This window comes from Salmo salar, chromosome ssa02, assembly GCF_905237065.1.
Source record: "Salmo salar chromosome ssa02, Ssal_v3.1, whole genome shotgun sequence".
NCBI classification, from domain to species: Eukaryota; Metazoa; Chordata; class Actinopteri; order Salmoniformes; family Salmonidae; genus Salmo; species Salmo salar.
This window is the reverse complement of record NC_059443.1, coordinates 50,154,258-50,174,968: the sequence shown is the minus strand read 5'-3', so window position 1 is coordinate 50,174,968 and position 20,711 is coordinate 50,154,258. Positions and strand designations below refer to the sequence as shown.

The window sequence follows — 20,711 nt, the reverse complement described above, 5'->3', positions numbered from 1 at the left end:
GGCCAAGCTTCCTGCCCTCCAGGACCTCTATACCAGGCGGTGTCAGAGGAAGGCCCTAAAAATTGTCAAAGACTCCAGCCACCCTAGTCATAGACTGTTCTCTCTGCTACCGCACGGCAAGCGGTACCGGAGCGCCAAGTCTAGGTCCAAGAGGCTTCTAAACAGCTTCTACCCCCAAGCTATAAGACTCCTGAACATCTAAACTTCCGACTTCAACTGTAAACTAACTTCAAAGGCCAGGGATTATGATGATGTGAATGACAATGGGATGAACATTTAAACTCAATTTGGAAATGGAGAGGCTTTCACTTGACACGCAAATAGTCTTATTTAATTATGATATTGTAAATAGAAATCGTTTTCTGAGTCATTTTAAAATGCTTATCAATACCTGATAAAAATGACCATAGCCTGCAGGAAATCTCATACAAACAAATAAGTGTCAGCTAAGTGGCATATTCTACAGTATATATTATATATATTAGCCAAACCATGGACTGGGCACAAATATAACCAATATGATCCATCCATTTTTAAGATGTCACTTTGAAGAGGTCACTGTACAGCATCACTACTCTGGACGGCTTTGACTTAAAATACGTGGACAACTACAAATGCCTGGGTGTCTGGTTAGACTGTAAACTCTCCTTCCAGACTCACATTAAGCATCTCCAATCCAAAATTAAATCTAGAATCGGCTTCCTATATCACAACAAAGCATCCTTCACTCATGCTGCCAAACATACCCTCGTAAAACTGACCATCCTACCGATCCTCGACTTCGGTGATGTCATCTATAAAATAGCCTCCAACACTCTACTCAACAAATTGGATGCAGTCTATCACAATGCCATCCGTTCAGTCACCAAAGTCCCATACACTACCCACCATTGCGACCTGTACGCTCTCGTTGGTTGGCCCTCACTTCATACTCGTCGCCAAACCCACTGGCTACAGGTCATCTACAAGTCTCTGCTAGGTAAAGCCCCGCCTTATCTCAGCTCACTGGTCACCATAGCAGCACCCACTCGTAGCACGCGCTCCAGCAGGTATATCACACTGGTCACCCCCAAAGCCAATTCCTCCTTTGGTCGTCTTTCCTTCCAGTTCTCTGCTGCCATTGACTGGAACGAACTGCAAAAATCTCTGAAGCTGGAGACTCATATCTTCCTCACTAGCTTTAAGCACCAGCTGTCAGAGCAGCTCACAGATCACTGCACATAGCCCATCTGTAAACAGCCCATCTATCTACCTACCTCATCCCCATACTGTATTCATCTTGCTCCTTTGCACCCCAGTATCTCTACTTGCACATTCATCTTCTGCACATCTACCATTCCAGTGTTTAATTGCTATATTGTAATTACTTCGCCACCATGGCCTATTGTCTTAACTTACCTCATTTGCACTCACTGTATATAGACTTTGTTTTCTTTTGTTCTACTGTATTATTGACTGTATGTTTTGTTTATTCCATGTGTAACTCTGTGTTGTTGTATGTGTCGAATTGCTATGCTTTATCTTGGCCAGGTCGCAGTTGCAAATGAGAACTTGTTCTCAACTAGCCTACCTGGTTAAATAAAAGTGAAATAAAAAAAAATAAAAAAACTATCAATAGCTAACGCCATGTAACCGATTTCATAAGTAGTCACCGGCTAATGCATTTTAACTGTCATCTGTTTGATCTTGTACATTACCGACAGGTTTTCCAGACCCAGATTAAACCTATTCCTGGACATCAAAGCACTTTCAATGGAAATTCTCCATTGAGCATACATTTTAGTCTGGTAATAGGTTTAATCTGAGTCTGGAAAACCGTCCCTAAACGCTTAAAAAAAGGCGATACCGCCAGGCATATTGAACAGCTACCCATGTAAACAAGGAACAGCAAAACAAGGATTCAGATATTGGACTCCATCTTATCCAGTGTACAATAAATGAGCTCACTTTTAAATAAATTGTACTGCACCAAACCCAGTGTCTGAATGTAAACAAAACAGTACCAACAATGTTAGAAGAAAACAGACTATTTGCTGCCTGATGAGCACGACCCAGTCCTGAGCTTGGAGCTAAGACAATCTTAAAGCTCAGACACACCGGTAGGATTGTGAAACTTTTGCCTGCCTACAGCATCGGCAGTCAATCTCTTTTGTGTTCCCACAGAAAAGACCTTGGAAGTTGTCAGCCGCTCAACCGTGTTAAAATACTCCAAATCAGAAGGTGGAAATAGCGTTGTTTGGCAATGCATATTCGTGCATATTGCTTATGGTCTAGAATCCAAACTATCATCGTTCATTTTGTTATATTTTAGAAAGCCCTTGTTGATACTAGCCAGATGACAACAGCTAGATAACTACCTAGCAAGATGACGAAGAAACAATTTAATTCACTGTCCAATATCCCATAATGCCAGTGCCAGCCCATAACCAAATGTTTCGCTAGCTAGCTAATGTTAGCATATTCGCTAGCTAGCACAATATAGGTAGATAGCTAAGGGCACTGCCCTAACTCGGCAGCTAACACAGGCAGCTGTTTTATGGAAACTAGCTAATCCATTGTGATTTAATTATAATGTCAGTACTATCTATAGTGGTTAGTTAGCTTGGAGGAAGTATTTAGTGTTGTGTGCATTGTGTCTGTGCACTTAGCTAACTACTATCCCATAGCCTACAGTACATTGCACATGAAGTGTGACTGGCTCTTCTGTGGATGTACGAAGAAAATGCCCCCAAATTTTCTCATGCTATCTGATTGGCTCAAAGTCAAGTTGTTGGCCACTAACAAGCGTTGCGTAGGTTCATCGAAACTGGGTCAGCACATAGCAGGTAACGCTTTTGTTCTAGCAAGAGAAGGAACAGCCTCCCAATGTGATAAGTACCTATCGACAGTCTTCGACAATGAGATTTTCAGTGTGTTACATACTTTAGGGTGGGTGATGTGACGTCATTGATTCTGACCCACCATTTAGGGAACACTGGGTGCGTCCAGTGGCGGTTCTAGACCATTTCAACTGGGGGGGGGCAAGCTGGGGCCAGCTGTACTGTTAGAAGGGCCAGTTACATTAGACGTTATTGTTGTCATATCGTTTTCTTCACTGCATTGCAGGCATTAGCAGGCATTAGCAGGCAAAAGACCATGTTCATAATCATTAGTGTTCCGCATTGCCACTGTCTAATAACGGATGTAAAAAAAGAACGATAGCAAACATTTGTTATGTAAAAATTATTTCACACTCCACATTTACAGGGGCCACAAGGGGGTCCAAAATTGTTGTCACAGGGGCACTGGCCCCCCCTGGCCCCACCCCAGAACCGCCCCTGGGTGCGTCCCAGGGCTTCTTCACTTCTGTCGCACTGCACATTGCAGAACATGGATATATTGTATTACCGTTTGCCTTTTAGATCATAATAAATGGACAGGGGGACCTGTTCCTAGATCAGCACTCCTACTCTGAGATGGTTTATAAATACAAGCCCAGACCTGCTAATCTGTGCAGCCTCACCATTGCAATAAAGATGACCTGGAATTTACCCACGAGCTGGACATTATTCTAATAACGTTTAACTGGGCGGCAGGTAGCCTAGTGGTTAGAGTGTTGGGTCAGTAACTTAAATGTTGCTGGTTCAAATCCCCAAGGCACTTAACCCTAATGGATAAGATTAAGTCCCTGCCTACACACCGCCCGTCGCTACTACCGATTGGATGGTTTGGTGAAGTCCTCGGATCGGCCCTGCTGAGGTAGGTCACGGCTCTAATGGATAAGAGTGTCTGCTAAAATGTAAATATTAATATCATTTTGTAGGACAAACCAAAGGAAAGGAACAAAAGAGGAGACTTACAGGGCGGACTTCTCCAGTGGTATTGGTGTACTGCCGCGCAAGTCCGAAGTCTAACATGTAACACTTCCTTAAGGTCGAAGGCAGCCTTCCCATGGCGAAGTTTGACTGCAGAGAAAATACATGATTATACAGTGCATTATAGATATGGTCTGGTGGCTCAGTTGGTAAGAGTGTGGTGCTACTGTAGCAACACCAAAGAACCATCACAGTGCCTGGTTAGCCAGGAGGGGTGCTTGTTCTTAAGGGATGGGGCATTGTTTGATGAAACATCAGCTATAGGACCATCTTATATGCCACATATTGCCGTTGTGCCCTTGAGCAAAGAACTTAACCCCTAACTTGCTCCAGGGGTGCAGGTTACTTTAGTGAAAGCTCACCCCAATGCTGTGCGCGCGCGTTTGTGTGTTTGGTTTCTGGGATTGGGAATGAAACGAACCGATGGCAAAAACACACATTTCACAGCATGCCACAGCATTATGGAAGGCTATCAGTGCCAATTCTAAAATGCAATGGTTAAATGGTAAATTGGAATGCGAAAATTACAAAATGTGCATTTAAGCATTGTTTTTTAGAATTAGCACTGAAAACCCTTCATAAAGCTGTAGCATGCTGTGCCACGTGTAACAAAAAACGTCTGTATCTGTATGTTACGTTATGTATGATACGTACTGGTTTGATATCTCGATGCAGGAAGCCAACAGAGTGGATGGCCTCTATAGACTCCAGGATCTGTTTCCCCAGGCGGAGCGTGGTGCTCATGGTGAAAGTCCCCCGAGGCTGGCTCCTCCTCAAGTCCGCCAAATTGCGTCCCTGCTCCACCCCCCAAAACAAAACAACGCTCTGGGGTGAAGTTCCCTCTAGGTACAGATCTAGAATGAGCTTCCCTCCCCCAATCCTAAACTTAACCTTTGGTGGGGAAAATACAAATCTGACCCAAAAATCTGCATTTGGGGGAAACTTCACCTTAATCCAGAAAACCAACCATACATAAACAAACAGGCTTTGTGCGAAATAACACATTTATTTCTTACCAGTACGGTACACCCAATTGCCTAGGTGTGATCATAGAATTACATATAGAATCCCTATTAATTTCATAAATGATGTCTGTGGGCCTAGTAAAGATTTGTCACATCACTTTACATACAATACCGTTTAACATAGGCGGCAGGTGGGTTTCAAGTTTGGGGAAGCAGATTTTCACCATAAACATGCATGTTCATAATAAAGCATTCCATGCATCCTCACATTTGCAGACTTATGTAAGATAGGTTACTATTCCTAATGTGATGATTAGATTGGATAGTCAATTTAGGCAATAATATAACTCAATCACTGTTCGCAGAATAGACTGTTCAATGCAGCTCGTAGTGGTGTAGAGTAGGCCTGGGCTTTAAAAACAAGATTGTATTTTTAAATATTCCGATATGCCTGGCTGGGACTCTCTGCTTTTCACTGACAGTCTCAAATTAACAATCATCTATTTGCTTGTATTCAAAGTCATACAGTATCAAAAGTTTTTTTCATGATGGATTTTTAAACCCAAGTACCATGACATAACAGCTTTATAGGCTGTGTCTCAATCGACAATGGATTGGATTAAGACTCTTCATGATATACTTTCATTATAGAAGGCTGACAATGCTATGCTGGATCATGTGACATATGACATTTGAATTACTATCCTTCATCAGTATGTGCTTTGTCAGCCTCTAACCAGTCACTGCTTATGAGTCATTTATTCAGTTAACATGGCCTATTTGCAAAGACTTCACATTTCACGATGCCTTATGCAGGCTTTATAAATTGCACTTCCTCAAAAAACCGTGTTTCTGTTGAATTGTGGTCAGATTCTCACAGAATGCGTTTTGGGGATGGTGGTCAATCTTTATAAAATGCAAAGGTCAGCTTCTTACCTGAAGTTGCATGACCACGTAGTTGAATTTGTCATTTCTCCCACAGCCAATGAACTTGCAAACATGGTTTTTACCTAAACAAAAAAGGCATATTTTAAGAATCGTAGTTCAAAGATGCATAGAGCCAAAATATTCCATATCACTTGAACTTGATGATTGGATTGGTTTTCATTGGTTACACCAGGGAGATGAGAGTGGTGACAGGGCCTAGGTAAGATCCAATTCAAATTCCCATATCATTCAATGCAAAAACAGCAGAACCACTCATGTTGACACTCAATGGCTGAAGAAAGGATAAAGCAATCTTTTCTTTCCAGGTTTTCTTCCCAGCAACATCTGTCTTAGGACTGTTCTTTTCAGAACTTTTCTTTCTCTAGGACATGGCCTTGTTTTAAATATTCTATAAAATATTACATATTGGCAGACAAATAAAACTGGACAAATTAATGAGCTGACCAGTCCATGTTTCCTGGTCTTCCTTTTCTTCACAGTTAATCCCAATTAAAGTCAGTTGGGCATGAATCATTGCTATTCATCAAGCACCACTAATCTTTTGATGGAGCACCCTGTTAATGTGACTCAGTACCGAACATTTTGGAATCTCAGACTTTAAAACAATTTTGAGGGAACTTCAGATTGTTTGATATTCCTTAAAGGTAGAGTCTGTAATATGACATCATCATACACCAAAGGGTGTCGTCCTGCTTACAACAACAGTATTGACACTTCCTGATATTGGCATGCTGGGAAGAGCCAATAGTAGCAGTCTAAGCAGATTGTAATTTGTTTGTCGTTTCGCCCAGCTACATTTCGTGATGTCACATTGCAGAGTCTTCCTTTAATATGTACATAGAAATACCAACACACACACACACACAAAAGCTTCTTCAAAGACATAGTACATGTTGCAAACCGATCATGAGTCATCATCACAATATGAGGAAAAAATGTACTTTGAAAGCTGTCACACGTCAGTCACAGTGTCCTTCTGAGGTTACTTTTTTCCTCATATCGTGATGATGACTCGTAGCCAACATGAGTCACTTGTTACCCTGGCACATAAACGTGCATACTCCAGGAGGAGAGAGTTGCTCTCCTTCTATGTGCCACGTGATCGCCATCACGTCTAACATGTTACTGCTGCCCCACACAACATGCAAAAACAGGCTGTGAGTCACAACAGTTAATCTACATAAAAACATATAGAGGGCCCATTATGGCAGAATTAAAGGAATAGTCTAAGCCAAAAGATTTGCTCTAGTTTGTTCACTGTTTTGGAAATACTGTTGGGACCATGCAATCAAGCATCAATAAAGTATTGTTAGGATGCATGTTTGGCTTTTTTAAGATTTTTGATTGTTTGGACCTCTACTTCCTACCGACATACGTACAATGAGGGAAAAAAGTATTTGATCCCCTGCTGATTTTGTACGTTTGCCCACTGACAAAGAAATGATCAGTCTATAATTTTAATGGTAGGTTTATTTGAACAGTGAGAGACAGAATAACAACAAAAAAATCCAGAAAAACACATATCAGAAATGTTATAAAATGATTTGCATTTTAATGAGGGAAATGAGTATTTGACCCCTCTGGAAAACATGACTTAGTACTTGGTGGCAAAACCCTTGTTGGCAGTCACAGAGGTCAGATGTTTCTTGTAGTTGGCCACCAGGTTTGCACACATCTCAGGAGGGATTTTGTCCCACTCCTCTTTGCAGATCTTCTCCAAGTCATTAAGGTTTCAAGGCTGACGTTTGGCAACTCGAACATTCAGCTCCCTCCACAGATTGTCTATGGGATTAAGGTCTGGAGACCGGCTAGGCCACTCCAGGACCTTAATGTGCTTCTTCTTGAGCCACTCCTTTGTTGCTTTGGCCGTGTGTTTTGGGTCATTGTCATGCTGGAATACCCATTCACGACCCATTGTCAATGCCCTGGCTGAGGGAAGGAGGTTCTCACCCAAGATTTGATGGTACATGGCCTCGTCCATCGTCCCTTTGATGCAGTGACGTTGTCCTGTCCCCTTAGCAGAAAAACACCCCCAAAGCATAATGTTTCCACCTCCATGTTTGACGGTGGGGATGGTGTTCTTGGGGTCATAGACAGCATTCCTCCTCCTCCAAACACGGCGAGTTGAGTTGATGCCATTTTGGTCTCATCTGACCACAACACTTTCACCCAGTTGTCCTCTGAATCATTCAGATGTTCATTGGCAAACTTCAGACGGGCATGTATATGTGCTTTCTTGAGCAGGGGGACCTTGCGGGCGCTGCAGGATTTCAGTCCTTCACGGCGTAGTGTGTTACCAATTGTTTTCTTGGTGACTATGGTCCCAGCTGCCTTGAGATCATTGACAAGATCCTCCCGTGTAGTTCTGGGCTGATTCCTCATCGTTCTCATGATCATTGCAACTCCACGAGGTGAGATATTGCATGGAGCCCCAGGCCGAGGGAGATTGACAGTTCTTTTGTGTTTCTTCCATTTGCGAATAATCAAACCAACTGTTGTCACCTTCTCACCGTCTGCTTGGCGATCGTCTTGTAGCCCATTCCAGCCTTGTGTAGGTCTACAATCTTGTCCCTGACATCCTTGGAGAGCTCTTTGGTCTTGGCCATGGTGGAGAGTTTGGAATCTGATTGATTGATTGCTTCTGTGGACAGGTGTCTTTTATACAGGTAACAAACTGAGATTAGGAGCACTCCCTTTAAGAGTGCGTTCCTAATCTCAGCTCGTTACCTGTATAAAAGACACCTGGGAGCCAGAAATCATTCTGATTGAGAGGGGGTCAAATACTTATTTCCCTCATTAAAATGCAAATCAATTTATAACATTTTTGACATGCGTTTTTCTGGATTTTTTAAATGTTATTCTGTCTCTCACTGTTCAAATAAACCTACCATTAAAATTCTAGACTGATCATTTCTTTGTCAGTGGGCAAACGTACAAAATCAGCAGGGGATCAAATACTTTTTTCCCCTCACTGTATAACTAAAAACAAGCAGCACTATACTGCTTAAGGGCCTTTTTTTTTATCATGAGTGGAGTATTTTTCACTCCAGTTATGTCATAACGGCCTTGTTGACATTTTACCTACACTGAATTTCAAGGAGATCAAAGGCCCCTTAATCAATAACAACACGAGCAACGATGTTGAGTAGTTCACTATTGATTCATTAGGTCTAGGCTATTCTTAGCCACTCTTCCGTGAAGCTACTATGGGTGTAGTAAGCGAGAGAGACATCTGTTTCCACATTTGCTTGAACCTCGAGCAAAAGATTCAAGGGCCATAATTCAAGCAGCACACCAAAATGCAAAAAACTAAACAGATATGCTTAAATAGTGCATCGGTGACCCACTAAATAAGGCCAGTGCATGGCAGACAGAGCTATTGTTGCTCTCCCAAGCCACTTGGACTAAAGCCACCTAGTCACAATAGTCTGGCGGCCCATTATTACATATTTACGAAACAAATGTAATTGGCTGTTTATTAGGTTACAGATGTCTGTCACAGTAGACTGCATGGCTCTGCAGCTTTTAACTCTGTAGGGTGCTTAAGGGTGGTCATGACAATGTGAGAGGAGATTCGGATTCCTTTTGACAGGACGTCTCAAAGGACACCCAAAGCAGTAACCCTTTACCTGGTTTTACTGTCCTGAAACCTATGCTGTGCTGTCATGAGGAGAGGTGGTTACACTTTTCACTAGACTGTCATGAGTATGTCATAGCAGATTTTATAACCAATCATAAGTGCAGTCTTAAGCAGTATTGATGTAACACATTTACACAGGAAAGATAAACGTTCTTACTTGACTATGTACCGTAGCTGACAGAAACTTTATATAGTTGTCTGTCATGACTACAACAAAGCATACTGACACATGTTGTCAGCGGTGGGATCTGGGTTCAAGTCAAGTGACATCAACAAAGAACGCCATTTATTGAATTTAAGAACGGCTGAGCAGCACAGACACCTTCATAATCATTGACTAAGCCGAACGGTAAACACAAAATGGTCGCCGCAGTGGCACCACCAGGCTCATTGACAAAACTATCAGAAAGGTCCAAAATGGCCACTGCAGTGGGACCTTACCCTGCAGTTTCTTCAGGACTGCCACCTCCATCTTCAGGACCTGTTTGGGCTGCTGGGCCGACTCCACCTTCAATGCCACGTTCTCCCGAGTCAACATGTCCAGAGCTTCGTAGATCTCCCCAAAACCTCCCCCTCCGATTTTCTTCAGCTAGAAAGGTGTTGAGGATAAAAAGCGTATTAAACAACATTCTTCTAGTGCTGTTAGAATGCTGGCTTATACTGTACTAATCAAAAAGAAGCTCAACTTAAACCCTTTCTCATGACAAACACCAGTTTTGATGGAAGAGTACAGAGGTGTTAGCCTGTTCCCAGATCTGTTTGTGCCGTCTTGCCAACTCCTATGGTTATTGTTTGGCATGACAACGACCAAAATTAGTTGGCAAGACAGCACAAACAAATCTGGGACCAGGCGATAGAGAGGTGTGTCTTATTGATCAAACAGTAATTGAGTGAATTCATTTTTGCTAGATAGTTGCCCTCCTTCGTCCCACCCCTCTTTCTCCAGCACCACTTCCTCAACTCCTCTACTGCATTTTTTCTGTATTTCACCAAGTACTTAAGTGCTTTGAACAACCCTATTATTAGTTTATGGCTTGATCATGACAGCCAAGTGCCGAAGAGAAATATTAACCAGCCATCTTCATTTGGAAGAGTCAGCTTTTTAAACCAACATGGCTCAGTTTAAATTGTTTTTACATTGTAGTACATTGTCTACTTTCTTCCTCAGCTCTTTGGCCTAGGGATCTGTCGCTCCGTGATTGGTTCTGACAAGGTCGTCTAAGTGATCACCATCAGAAGCACAGTAACTGTTACGCAATCACCGAATGTGTGGCGCTGCGTATAGGATACCATTATTAAAGGGGCAGAAGTAACCCCAAAAGTTTGTCAGATACCATTAAAGGGACATTTGACAAAAAAAAATGTAACGTTTGTCCAATGATTTAACACCCCCAAAGCAGTATTGAGTCAATTCTACATTCTGTTCTTGTCACATCTGGTCCTGCTCCTCCCCTCCGGCGTACAACGTCGCCAGAGTACTAACCACCGGTCCTGGGATTCATCATTACGCACAACTGACACTCATCATTACGTGCACCTGTTAATCACTATGACTCACACCTGGACTCCATTACCTTCATCATTTCCTCCCCTTTATATGTCACTCTCCCATGTTCACTCACCAGTTGGTATTGTTCTTGTGTATCGGCATTCTGCCTTATGTTAGTGTTGTGTTATTGGTTTTGTTGTTTTATTAAAACGTTTCACCTGCACCCGACTCACTGCCCCATCATTACAGTTCTGTAGATCCAGGAGTAGAGTTAAGGAGAAAATATTGTGGTCCCAAATGGCTGGGAATAAATGCTGCTGTGAATTAGTTACAATCTTTCCCATTTAGGCTGGATCGAGGCCTGCAGAATTCTGTAATCTGCTTGACCTAATTTTTTAAATATCTTTTTTATTTAATCTTTATTTAACCAGGTAGGCAAGTTGAGAACAAGTTCTCATTTACAATTGCAACCTGGCCAAGATAAAGCAAAGCAGTTCGACACATACAATAACACAGAGTTACACATGGAGTAAAATAAACATACAGTCAATAATACAGTAGAAAAATAAGTCTATATACAATGTGAGCAAATGAGGTGAGATAAGGGAGGTAAAGGCAAAAAAGGCCATGGTGGCAAAGTAAATACAATATAGCAAGTAAAACACTGGAATGGTAGATTTGTAGTGGAAGAAAGTGCAAAGTAGAAATAGAAATAATGGGGTGCAAAGGAGCAAAATAAATAAATAAATACAGTAGGGGAAGAGGGAGTTGTTTGGGCTAAATTATAGATGGGCTATGTACAGGTGCAGTGATCTGTGAGCTTCTCTGACAGCTGGTGCTTAAAGCTAGTGAGGGAGATAAGTGTTTCCAGTTTCAGAGATTTTTGTAGTTCGTTCCAGTCATTGGCAGCAGAGAACTGGAAGGAGAGACGGCCAAAGGAGGAATTGGCTTTGGGGGTGACTAGAGAGATATACCTGCTGGAGCGCGTGCTACAGGCGTGCTACAGACTTAAAGGTATGAAAACACCTGACAAACTGATTTGAGATTGATCCGCTCAACTTGAATGTTATATTGTTTATGTGCATATCAGCAACGTTCTATTGATTCCCGGGTTATTTCATGTGTATCCTGAGCTATTGCCAATCAAACAGGCAGAAATTCGGATGGTATTTCGTAGATTTTCAAGTACACTATCCCTTTAATTCTGGTGAGACACAGAGAACCTTGGTGATGGGGAGTCAAATCTGTGGGTGTGAAGGTAATCTTGTATTTAGCCCCTTAGGGAAACACTGATATAGAGAGACCATACACCAAGACAAAACCACAACTAGATCAACTATGTAGCATACTCACCACTTTCCATCGGTCCTTGACCATGCAGTTAGGCGGCAGTATGTCCGCCGTCTCCCCAGCCCCATTCATGTTGGCGTGGTCCTGGAGGGCTGGCACTAGGCACTGCATCTGCCAGCCCGACAGAACGCGAGCAGCTCCCAACTTAAATGAGCCATTTATCTGTAAAAGGATATTCAACAAGACATAAGTGAGTCTTATTCCCTTTCTTTTAACACATTACCCAAGAGCAGGCATCACACAGTGCACTCAAAGCAAAAGACATAAGTCTGGATTGTCTTATAAAGCCATTCGTTTTGTTAGCTCGGGCCAAAGTGGAGGAGAAAACAAAATGGTATTTTCCATTATCCGTGCAAATACCATGGTCATACAGAAAGCTTGCTGGTATTGACGGTTGTAGTTTGACATCTAGATTGTCTTGAAAGAACAAGGGGGACAGACAGTACATACTCTGCATTTCTTGCCTTAACTGAACGATGGAAAATAAGGCCTTGGGTATATTGTATGTTGGAGGTAGATCAACAACATTTGTCCATGGATACTAAATGTCCTTCATATCTGAAGAACATCAAGCCCAATAAGGAGATGCACTTTCCTTAGGGTGTGGCCAATTCAAATTTGAAATTACTTTTGGCACTTCAAGCACAGCGCATCACTCTGCTTGAGCGCCGAGTTAAGAGTTTTGTACAAAAGCTTGATTATGTAACAGTGTATGCCAACAATGTACCTACAATATGTCATTTGTATGTGATACATGGTTTTAGTGACCTACTACAAAGCGGGATCATAACCATTCTCATAGTCTTTAACACTGCTGTACAATAACAAACTGACAATTCATCTATGAAATTAATTGTAATGGATATATTATTAGGCCTCAAATTTTCTGGTTGTAAAACTCCTTTTGGGGGTTAAGAAGACGTCATAACTAGATTACAACCAACTGGTCTCTGTTACAATCAGGTAAAGACGTCCTCTTCGTGACGAGATCAAGGCGTCACCAGATAACAACCAGATTTGGTTGCTAAAAAGACTTCAGCAAAACTTCATTATACAACCACTATACAACCTGACCATGAGTTCATTGCAACCAGTTTTGCCTGATGAGATAGACACTTCTTAAATTTGAATGTATCTGTTTTTACGTTGCAATATCTGGCCAATCGCTGTTATCCCTCTAAACTATTAGACAATATTCGTATTGGGTTCGAACCGATAGCTATCAACTTTTATTTTCTAGATGCTTATGATTATTCTGGGTAAACAACATCTGGATAAGAGCGATGCATGTAAGTAGGTTAGTACCAAAACCATGCTATTCTGCATGCAGGGCCATGGACCATTAGTTATGCATGCACAGCTCAGCTCCATTTAGGGGGGGGTACTTAGTCATGCCTAGGCTGAGGCCAGTAGAGAGACTGTGTATTATCTAGCAGATTAGTCAGCTTTGAAAAAGTGACAAAATGCACTAGAACACATACAATAGGTTTAGACAGAGGGTGTGAGCCTACGAGGGTGGTATTGCCAGTGCTTATGGCTTTAAAGCAAGGATTCTCAATGCACCTGTGTCGGTTCCCAACATTTGCATTGCTACGGTGGGAAGCATGTGAATGGAGGCTGTGTCATTGAACGTCAATATGCCAATAACTGGTGGTTATTTCAAGCACTCTCATAGCACAGCATGATTACAGGCTGGTAACACTGCAAATGTAGCAAGACCTGGGTCATGTTCAGTAGGCAAATGTTATGGAACCTTGCAGACAGAAATGTCATGAATAGAGCTTACGTGACTCCTTATTCTACATGTCAGAGGTGCATGTTCGTTCTACATAACATTTTATATCTGAATGTCCCATAAACACTGCACCATGCTAAAAGCGGCCCTAGCACCCTCATCAGACTTGATCTAAAACCCACAAGAGCAGGCAATACTGTAAGTAGTTCAAGTGAAATACAAAGAGGTTTGTTCAGGGAGCATTTCCTCACTTAGTGTCTTCTACACAACCTCCATATTAACTCCCACACACTACAGCCATGGAATTGGAATTCATATTTTACTTTAACCTTAAATCATTAACGGGATAGTTCACCCAATTTACAAATCATATTGGTTTCCTTGTCCATAGACTGCTTAAAGGGTAAGGAAATGAATGTAATGTTGTAATTTGAGTGAACTATCCCTTTAAGCTTATTTTATAGTTTCATAAGTATGACTGACTAATAATTAATCAATCGAGATAATTGCTGATCAGCAGTTATAGTGACCACTCATCATGATGCCACCCTATAAGATCGTATAAAGTGGGCTTCATGTTGTATGGTTTAAGATAATATATAATGCTCCGTCTAACTATTATAATATTATGGCCATCTTGCCAGGTGTTATGACAGATTCGGCTCATGTAGGGAAACAATGCAAGGCTGTCCCCCCCCTTAGGGTGTAGTCCAATAAGAATCTTGGAAAATGAAAATCATATTAGCATCACCATAGTTTCTTTTTCACTGGGTTGTGATAGTTCAGGGTACAGTTGCCATAGCAAAAAGCAAAACATAGGGGCAGTGCATCAGTGAGGATAGTGAGAGACTCATCAATTATAACACACAACTACATGTGTATTTGCTGTCCTATACTAACAATAGTGTGAGGGGATCTACTTTGCAAAAAGCCAAGGGGTTGCATTCAAGTTTCCCAGAACTATAAAGCGAAATCATGAAATTTCCTTGAAATCCGCGACAGCCATTTTGTGTTCAAACTGGTGGGTAAAAGTGCAGCCGCATTTCCAAGGGAACTTTGAAGAATACATGAACCTCTCACCATATTTACAACCTCTTCAAAAACCTTACGTCTGAGAAAAAATCCTGAACTTGGCCAATTTAGTCGATGCCAAAACCCTCCTTTGTAAGCCTACAAGCCAAAATAAATAAAAAATACAAAGAGGTTTGTTACAACTGCCTCCACAACCAAATCAATGATGTGTAGAGATATTTAGATATATAAATAATATTTATGAGAATGAGTTTAATTTGAAAGAGTAGACAATGAAATGATGACAAATAATACTATAATGGACAACAATACACACAAACAATATAATGCAATAATTTAGCATAACATTCATATAAGACGATGATTAGAACTACGAGCCAAATTTTTTACAATATATGAATTACTTTACAGGTCCCAGATCTATATTTGGCAGTATAAATGTTGTAAATAAGGCCTGATCCAAGCGACTGTTGAACCTGTATCATTAAATGTAACATTGGCAAGTAAAAAGTTGGAACAATTAAACAAATCTGACATCTCATCCTAAAGTAATTTACAATAACCTAACAATTAGACAAATATTTAGCCTTACTCTTAAGCACAAACTGTAATAGTATTATGTTTCTAATGAGTTCAATTGATACTGCTTGATGGGCTATAAGCAAATGCACACTCCACTGAGTGTGTGCTATAACTCTGTAGACCTATCTGTTACTAAGGCAACTAACTTCACAAAATACAGGCAGAGATAGTTTGATTTAGTCAATAACCAATACCAACAAAGGGTCAGGTTAAGTAGTGCACATGCAGTAATTTTTTTAACTAATGGGCCTAACTGATGCTTTAAATATAGTTAAATAAACAGCTATAGCCCTATCAAACAATAATTAAACATAACTTTTTGCTCAATTTCTGGACAACAATCCTGTCCATTTAGGGCACCCCTTATGGCTCAAGAACAGCCACAGAGGCAAAAGTCATATATAGCCTTTTTAATAAAGCACCCAGCAAGTCCTATTTATGTCCGATAGGCCTAGGCCAACTGATATCTATATTATGTGAGAGTTATTAGCCAAACTGAGATGTCATGAAGAATATTACCTGGCGCAGAGACGGCACGTTAGTCTTTTCCGTCTTTTTGGAATCTTCATTTGGGATTTTAAGGTGGCAGAAGACTTCCTCTGACAAACAGTAGCCCTACTGCTACAGCTATACACTCAATAATAGCATAATTTCCCCATGTATGACCAAATCCATTGCGAGAAAGGTCAATATAAACATCTACTCCGATGTCCGACGCTAAACTGAACCGTACTCCTTTGCATTTAGCATGCAATTATCCCAAGCGAAACCTCCAATAAATTCAATCAAACATATGATTTTCTTAAATTGTGTATTGGCCTAACACACACGTTTTTTTGGCATTTTTCTACATTAGTTTGTCAAGTTGTTTAAATTAGAATAATATCCTATTTCTTCGTCAAAACATGTGTCAGGCAAGCGGATTCCTATGATTACAAACTGCACTGTACAGGTGTAGGCTTTGCATGAATGCACAATTAAAATGCATTGTCGACGACTAAAATCCAGGTAAGCAGTGGGTTCCGATAAATTAGTCCGAGACAATGCCTTCTCTTACTAATTGATGTCTCGGTTTAAAATACGGTTATATGCTCTCCAACGCCAAGGCTCTCGATCCATCCCACTCCTCGGTTTTTGTCCGCACTGCAGCGTATACTCATAATTGACAAGAGACCCACCTATTACTACCGACTTTATGGCGACAGGTGGCGCACGACAGCCCATAAATATTCTGCAAAACCACAAAACTTGTACCATTTTACAAATATTCTACCCTAATAACAGTCCGTTTATTCTGCTCACGCGTAATGGACAGAGAGTTTGCAATTGGACGTCAGCCTTTCTAATCTTACAATAATATTGCATATTTTAATGGAATTGTTTGATATAGGTAGACCTACCATTAAGAAAAATAATACCGAATGCAATGTAGCATATATGAGTGCAAAGACACCGGACTACAATTCCCAATGTGAACCAGCCACTGGAAAAGGCCAGCGCTGAACTGTATCATACTAAAATACGCACAATAATAGATATAGGTCTATAATAGCCCATTGGCATTCATGGATTGGGATCAAAATACTTTCCTATAGTTTAACTAGATCGACTGCAATTCAAATCCACATTTCTATTCATTAAGACAACTATAATTCCTTAAATCAGCCACCTGGGCCTTCAGTGTACAAACATACAGCGTAAATACATAACCCTTCAAAACTGGGGAATGGGAATAAAGAGAGGATAGTAAAAGCTTTTCTTTTTACCTAATTCTCTTCAGCCGCGATGACATCAAAACCTCGAAGACTTTGAAGAGGCACATTGTTTCGCCTCTACGGTCAAAACCATTTCAGGAGGTTCGCCCCGCGTACCACCATTTCTACGGCAGCATCCTCCTCCCTGCCCTCATTCGCGTCCCCAGCATCAGCATCATTTAGCAACCAAAGCGATCGTCCTCTGTGCTTTCCTCAGAGCGTTGTGGTATAGGCAACACGGCACATACCGCCACCTACCGAAGTGGAGAAGAACATTTTAGACCTGGATGCACAATTAGGCTTATACTTATGTTTTGAAAAAATAAACATGGTGACTTAAAAGTTAGGGAGGATGACGGATGAAAATGATTTTGAGCAAAACGTTTTAGGTGGATTGGTTTTATTTTTATATTTTTATAAAAAGCCTTATCTATATAATTTTGGGAGTTCTCAAAGTAATTTTGAGGAGGACATTTCTCCCACAGATATTTCAGAAAAGGCTTGACTGAGTATACAGCAGCTTAAAATAGTATTACAGTAGTTTTAACAAGTGACAGGGCATACAAGATGGCGCTGAAGAACATGGCTGACGTTTTGCATTCTCCCAACCAAGTGTGCTATTTTGTAAAATTTTTTGCAACTTATTTTTTAACTTATTGTGTACATAATGTTGCTGCTGTCGTCTCTTATGACCGAAAATAACTTCTGGATATCAGAAAAACGATTACTCACCGCAGACTGGAAGAAAGTTTTTCCTTTAACGAGTCCGACGAGAAGGATATCCTGCTTTCACTGGAACAGGCCCAGATCCACGGCTTTTGCATGAAGAAAAGACGGCGGAAAAGAGGCCGCAGATCTGGCACTCTTCTGAGAATCCGGAGGGAGCAAGTAAACTCCCATTGCCTTCCATTCTTCTTGCTAACGTACAATCATTGGAAAATAAAATTGATGACCTACGATTAAGATGATCAAATCAAATCAAATTTTATTAGTCACATGCGCCGAATACAACAGGTGACAGTGAAATTCTTAATTACAAGCACCTAACCAACAGTGCAGTTTTAAAAAATATGGATAAGAATAAGAGATAAAAGTAACAAGTAATTAAAGAGCTGACAACAGAGTGGCAGTGGTGTGGAGAGAGGAGGGTGGGGAATGCAAATAGTCTGGGTAGCCATTTGACTAGATGTTCAGGAGTCTTATGGCTTGGGGGTAGAAGCTGTTTAGAAGTCTCTTGGACCTAGACTTGGTGCTCCGGTACCGCTTGCTGTGTGGTAGCAGAGAGAACAGTCTATGACTAGGGTGGCTGGAGTCTTTGACAATTTTTAGGGCCATCCTCTGACACCGCCTGGTATAGAGGTCCTGGATGGCAGGAAGCTTGGCCCCGGTGATGTACTGGGCCGCTCGCACTACCCTCTGTCGTGCCTTGCGGTCGGAGGCCGAGCAGTTGCCATACCAGGCAGTGATGCAACCAGTCAGGATGCTCTCGATGGTGCAGCTGTAGAATCTTTTGAGGATCTGAGGACCCATGCCAAATCTTTTCAGTCTCCTGAGGGGGAATAGGTTTTGTCGTGCCCGCTTCACGACTGTCATGGTGTGCTTGGACCATGTTAGTTTGTTGGTGATGTGGACACCAAGGAACTTGCTCGGTCCTCTTTTTCCTGTAGTCCACAATCGTCTCCTTTGTCTTGATCACATTGAGGGAGAGGTTGTTGTCCTGGCACCACACGGCCAGGTCGCTGACCTCCTCCCTATAGGCTGTCTCGTTGTTGTCGGTGATCAGGCCTACCACTGTTGTGTCATCTGCAAATTTAATGATAGTGTTGGAGTCGTGCCTGGCCGTGCAGTCATGAGTGAACAGGGAGTACAGGAGGGGACTGAGCACGCACCCCTGAGGGGCCCCCGTGTTGAGGATCAGCGTGGTGGATGTAGTGTTACCTACCCTTACCACCTGGGGGCGGCCCGTCAGGAAGTCCAGGATCCAGTTGCAGTGGGAGGTGTTTAGTCCCAGAGTCCTTAGCTTAGTGATGAGCTTTGAGGGCACTATGATGTTGAACGCTGAGCTGTAGTCAATGAATAGTATTCTCACATAGGTGTTCCTTTTGTCCAGGTGGGAAAGGGCAGTGTGGAGTGCAATAGAGACTGCATCATCTGTGGATCTGTTGGGGCGATATGCAAATTGGAGTGGGTCTAGTTTTTTTCCTCACATTTATTTAACCAGGTAGACTAGTTGAAAACAAGTTCTCATTTACAACGGCGACCTGGCCAAGATAAAGCAAAGCAGTGCGACACAAACAACAACACAGAGTTACACATGGAATAAACAAACATACAGTCAATAATACAATAGAGAAAGTATATATACAATGTGTGCAAATGAGGTAGGATAAGGGGGTGAGGCAATAAATAGGCCATAATAGTGGTGAAATTATTACAGTATGGCAAATTAAACACTGGGGTGATAGATGTGCAGAAGATGAGTGTGCAAGTAGTGATACTGGGGTGCAAAGGAGCAAAATAAATAAAATAAATAACAATATGGTGATGAGGTAGTTGGATGGGCTATTTACAGATTGGCTATGTACAGGTTTCAGTGGTCTGTGAGCTGCTTTGACAGCTGGTGCTTAAAGGATCTGGGATGATGGTGTTGATGTGAGCAGTGACCAGCCTTTTAAAGCACTTCATGGCTACAGACGTGAGTGCTACGGGTCGGTAGTCATTTAGGCAGGTTACCTTAGTGTTCTTGGGCACAGGCACTATGCTGGTCTGCTTAAAACATGTTGGTATTACAGACTCGGACAGGGAGAGGTTGAAAATGTCAGTGAAGACACTTGCTTGTTGGTCAGCGCATGCTCGCAGTACACGTCCTGGTAATCCGTCTGGCCCTGCGGCCTTGTGAATGTTGACCTGTGTAAAGGTCTTACTCACATTGGCTGCGGAGAGCGTGATCACACAGTCTTCTGGTACAGCTGGTGCTCTCATGCATGTTTCAGTGTTATTTTCCTCGAAGCGAGCATAGAAGTAGTTTAGCTCATCCAGTAGGCTCGATTAGCCTACCAACGGGAAGGGAGGGTGGCCCTTCCCAAACCTCCCCCCATGGAGGTGGCTCTGGCTCCGGGCTTAATCCCCACTCTAACCTGTCTACCCCTGCTGAAGGCTCAGGGCTGTAGCCCACCGCTGAAGGCTCTGGGCTGAGGGCCGACTCTGGCTGCGCCGGACTGGCGGGCCGACTCTGGCTGCGCCGGACTGGCGGGCCGTCTCTGGCTGCGCCGGACTGGCGGGCCGTCTCTGGCTGCGCCGGACTGGCGGGCCGTCTCTGTCGGTTCCGGACTGTGGGCCATCTCTGTCGGTTTCGGACTGTG

General features: G+C 42.1%; 1 protein-coding gene across 2 annotated transcripts in view; it reads right to left on the bottom strand.

The window, feature by feature from the left end:
• LOC106585095 (tau-tubulin kinase 1) overlaps window positions 1–17,544 on the bottom strand; it is a 53,418-nt gene extending 35,874 nt beyond the window's left edge. The window contains exons 1-6 of one of the 2 annotated variants that reach the window (XM_045705408.1): window positions 17,362–17,544; window positions 12,250–12,408; window positions 9,849–9,996; window positions 5,756–5,829; window positions 4,509–4,649; window positions 3,840–3,944 (exon numbers count right to left, since the gene is read on the bottom strand). In XM_045705408.1, coding sequence (XP_045561364.1) covers window positions 3,840–3,944; window positions 4,509–4,649; window positions 5,756–5,829; window positions 9,849–9,996; window positions 12,250–12,357 — 576 coding nt within the window. In that variant the 5' untranslated portion in view covers window positions 12,358–12,408; window positions 17,362–17,544. Of the gene's footprint in view, window positions 1–3,839; window positions 3,945–4,508; window positions 4,650–5,755; window positions 5,830–9,848; window positions 9,997–12,249; window positions 12,409–16,114; window positions 16,762–17,361 lie in introns of those variants that run through there. The other variant, XM_045705410.1, reaches the window with a different exon arrangement.
• Window positions 17,545–20,711: the final 3,167 nt, after the last annotated feature.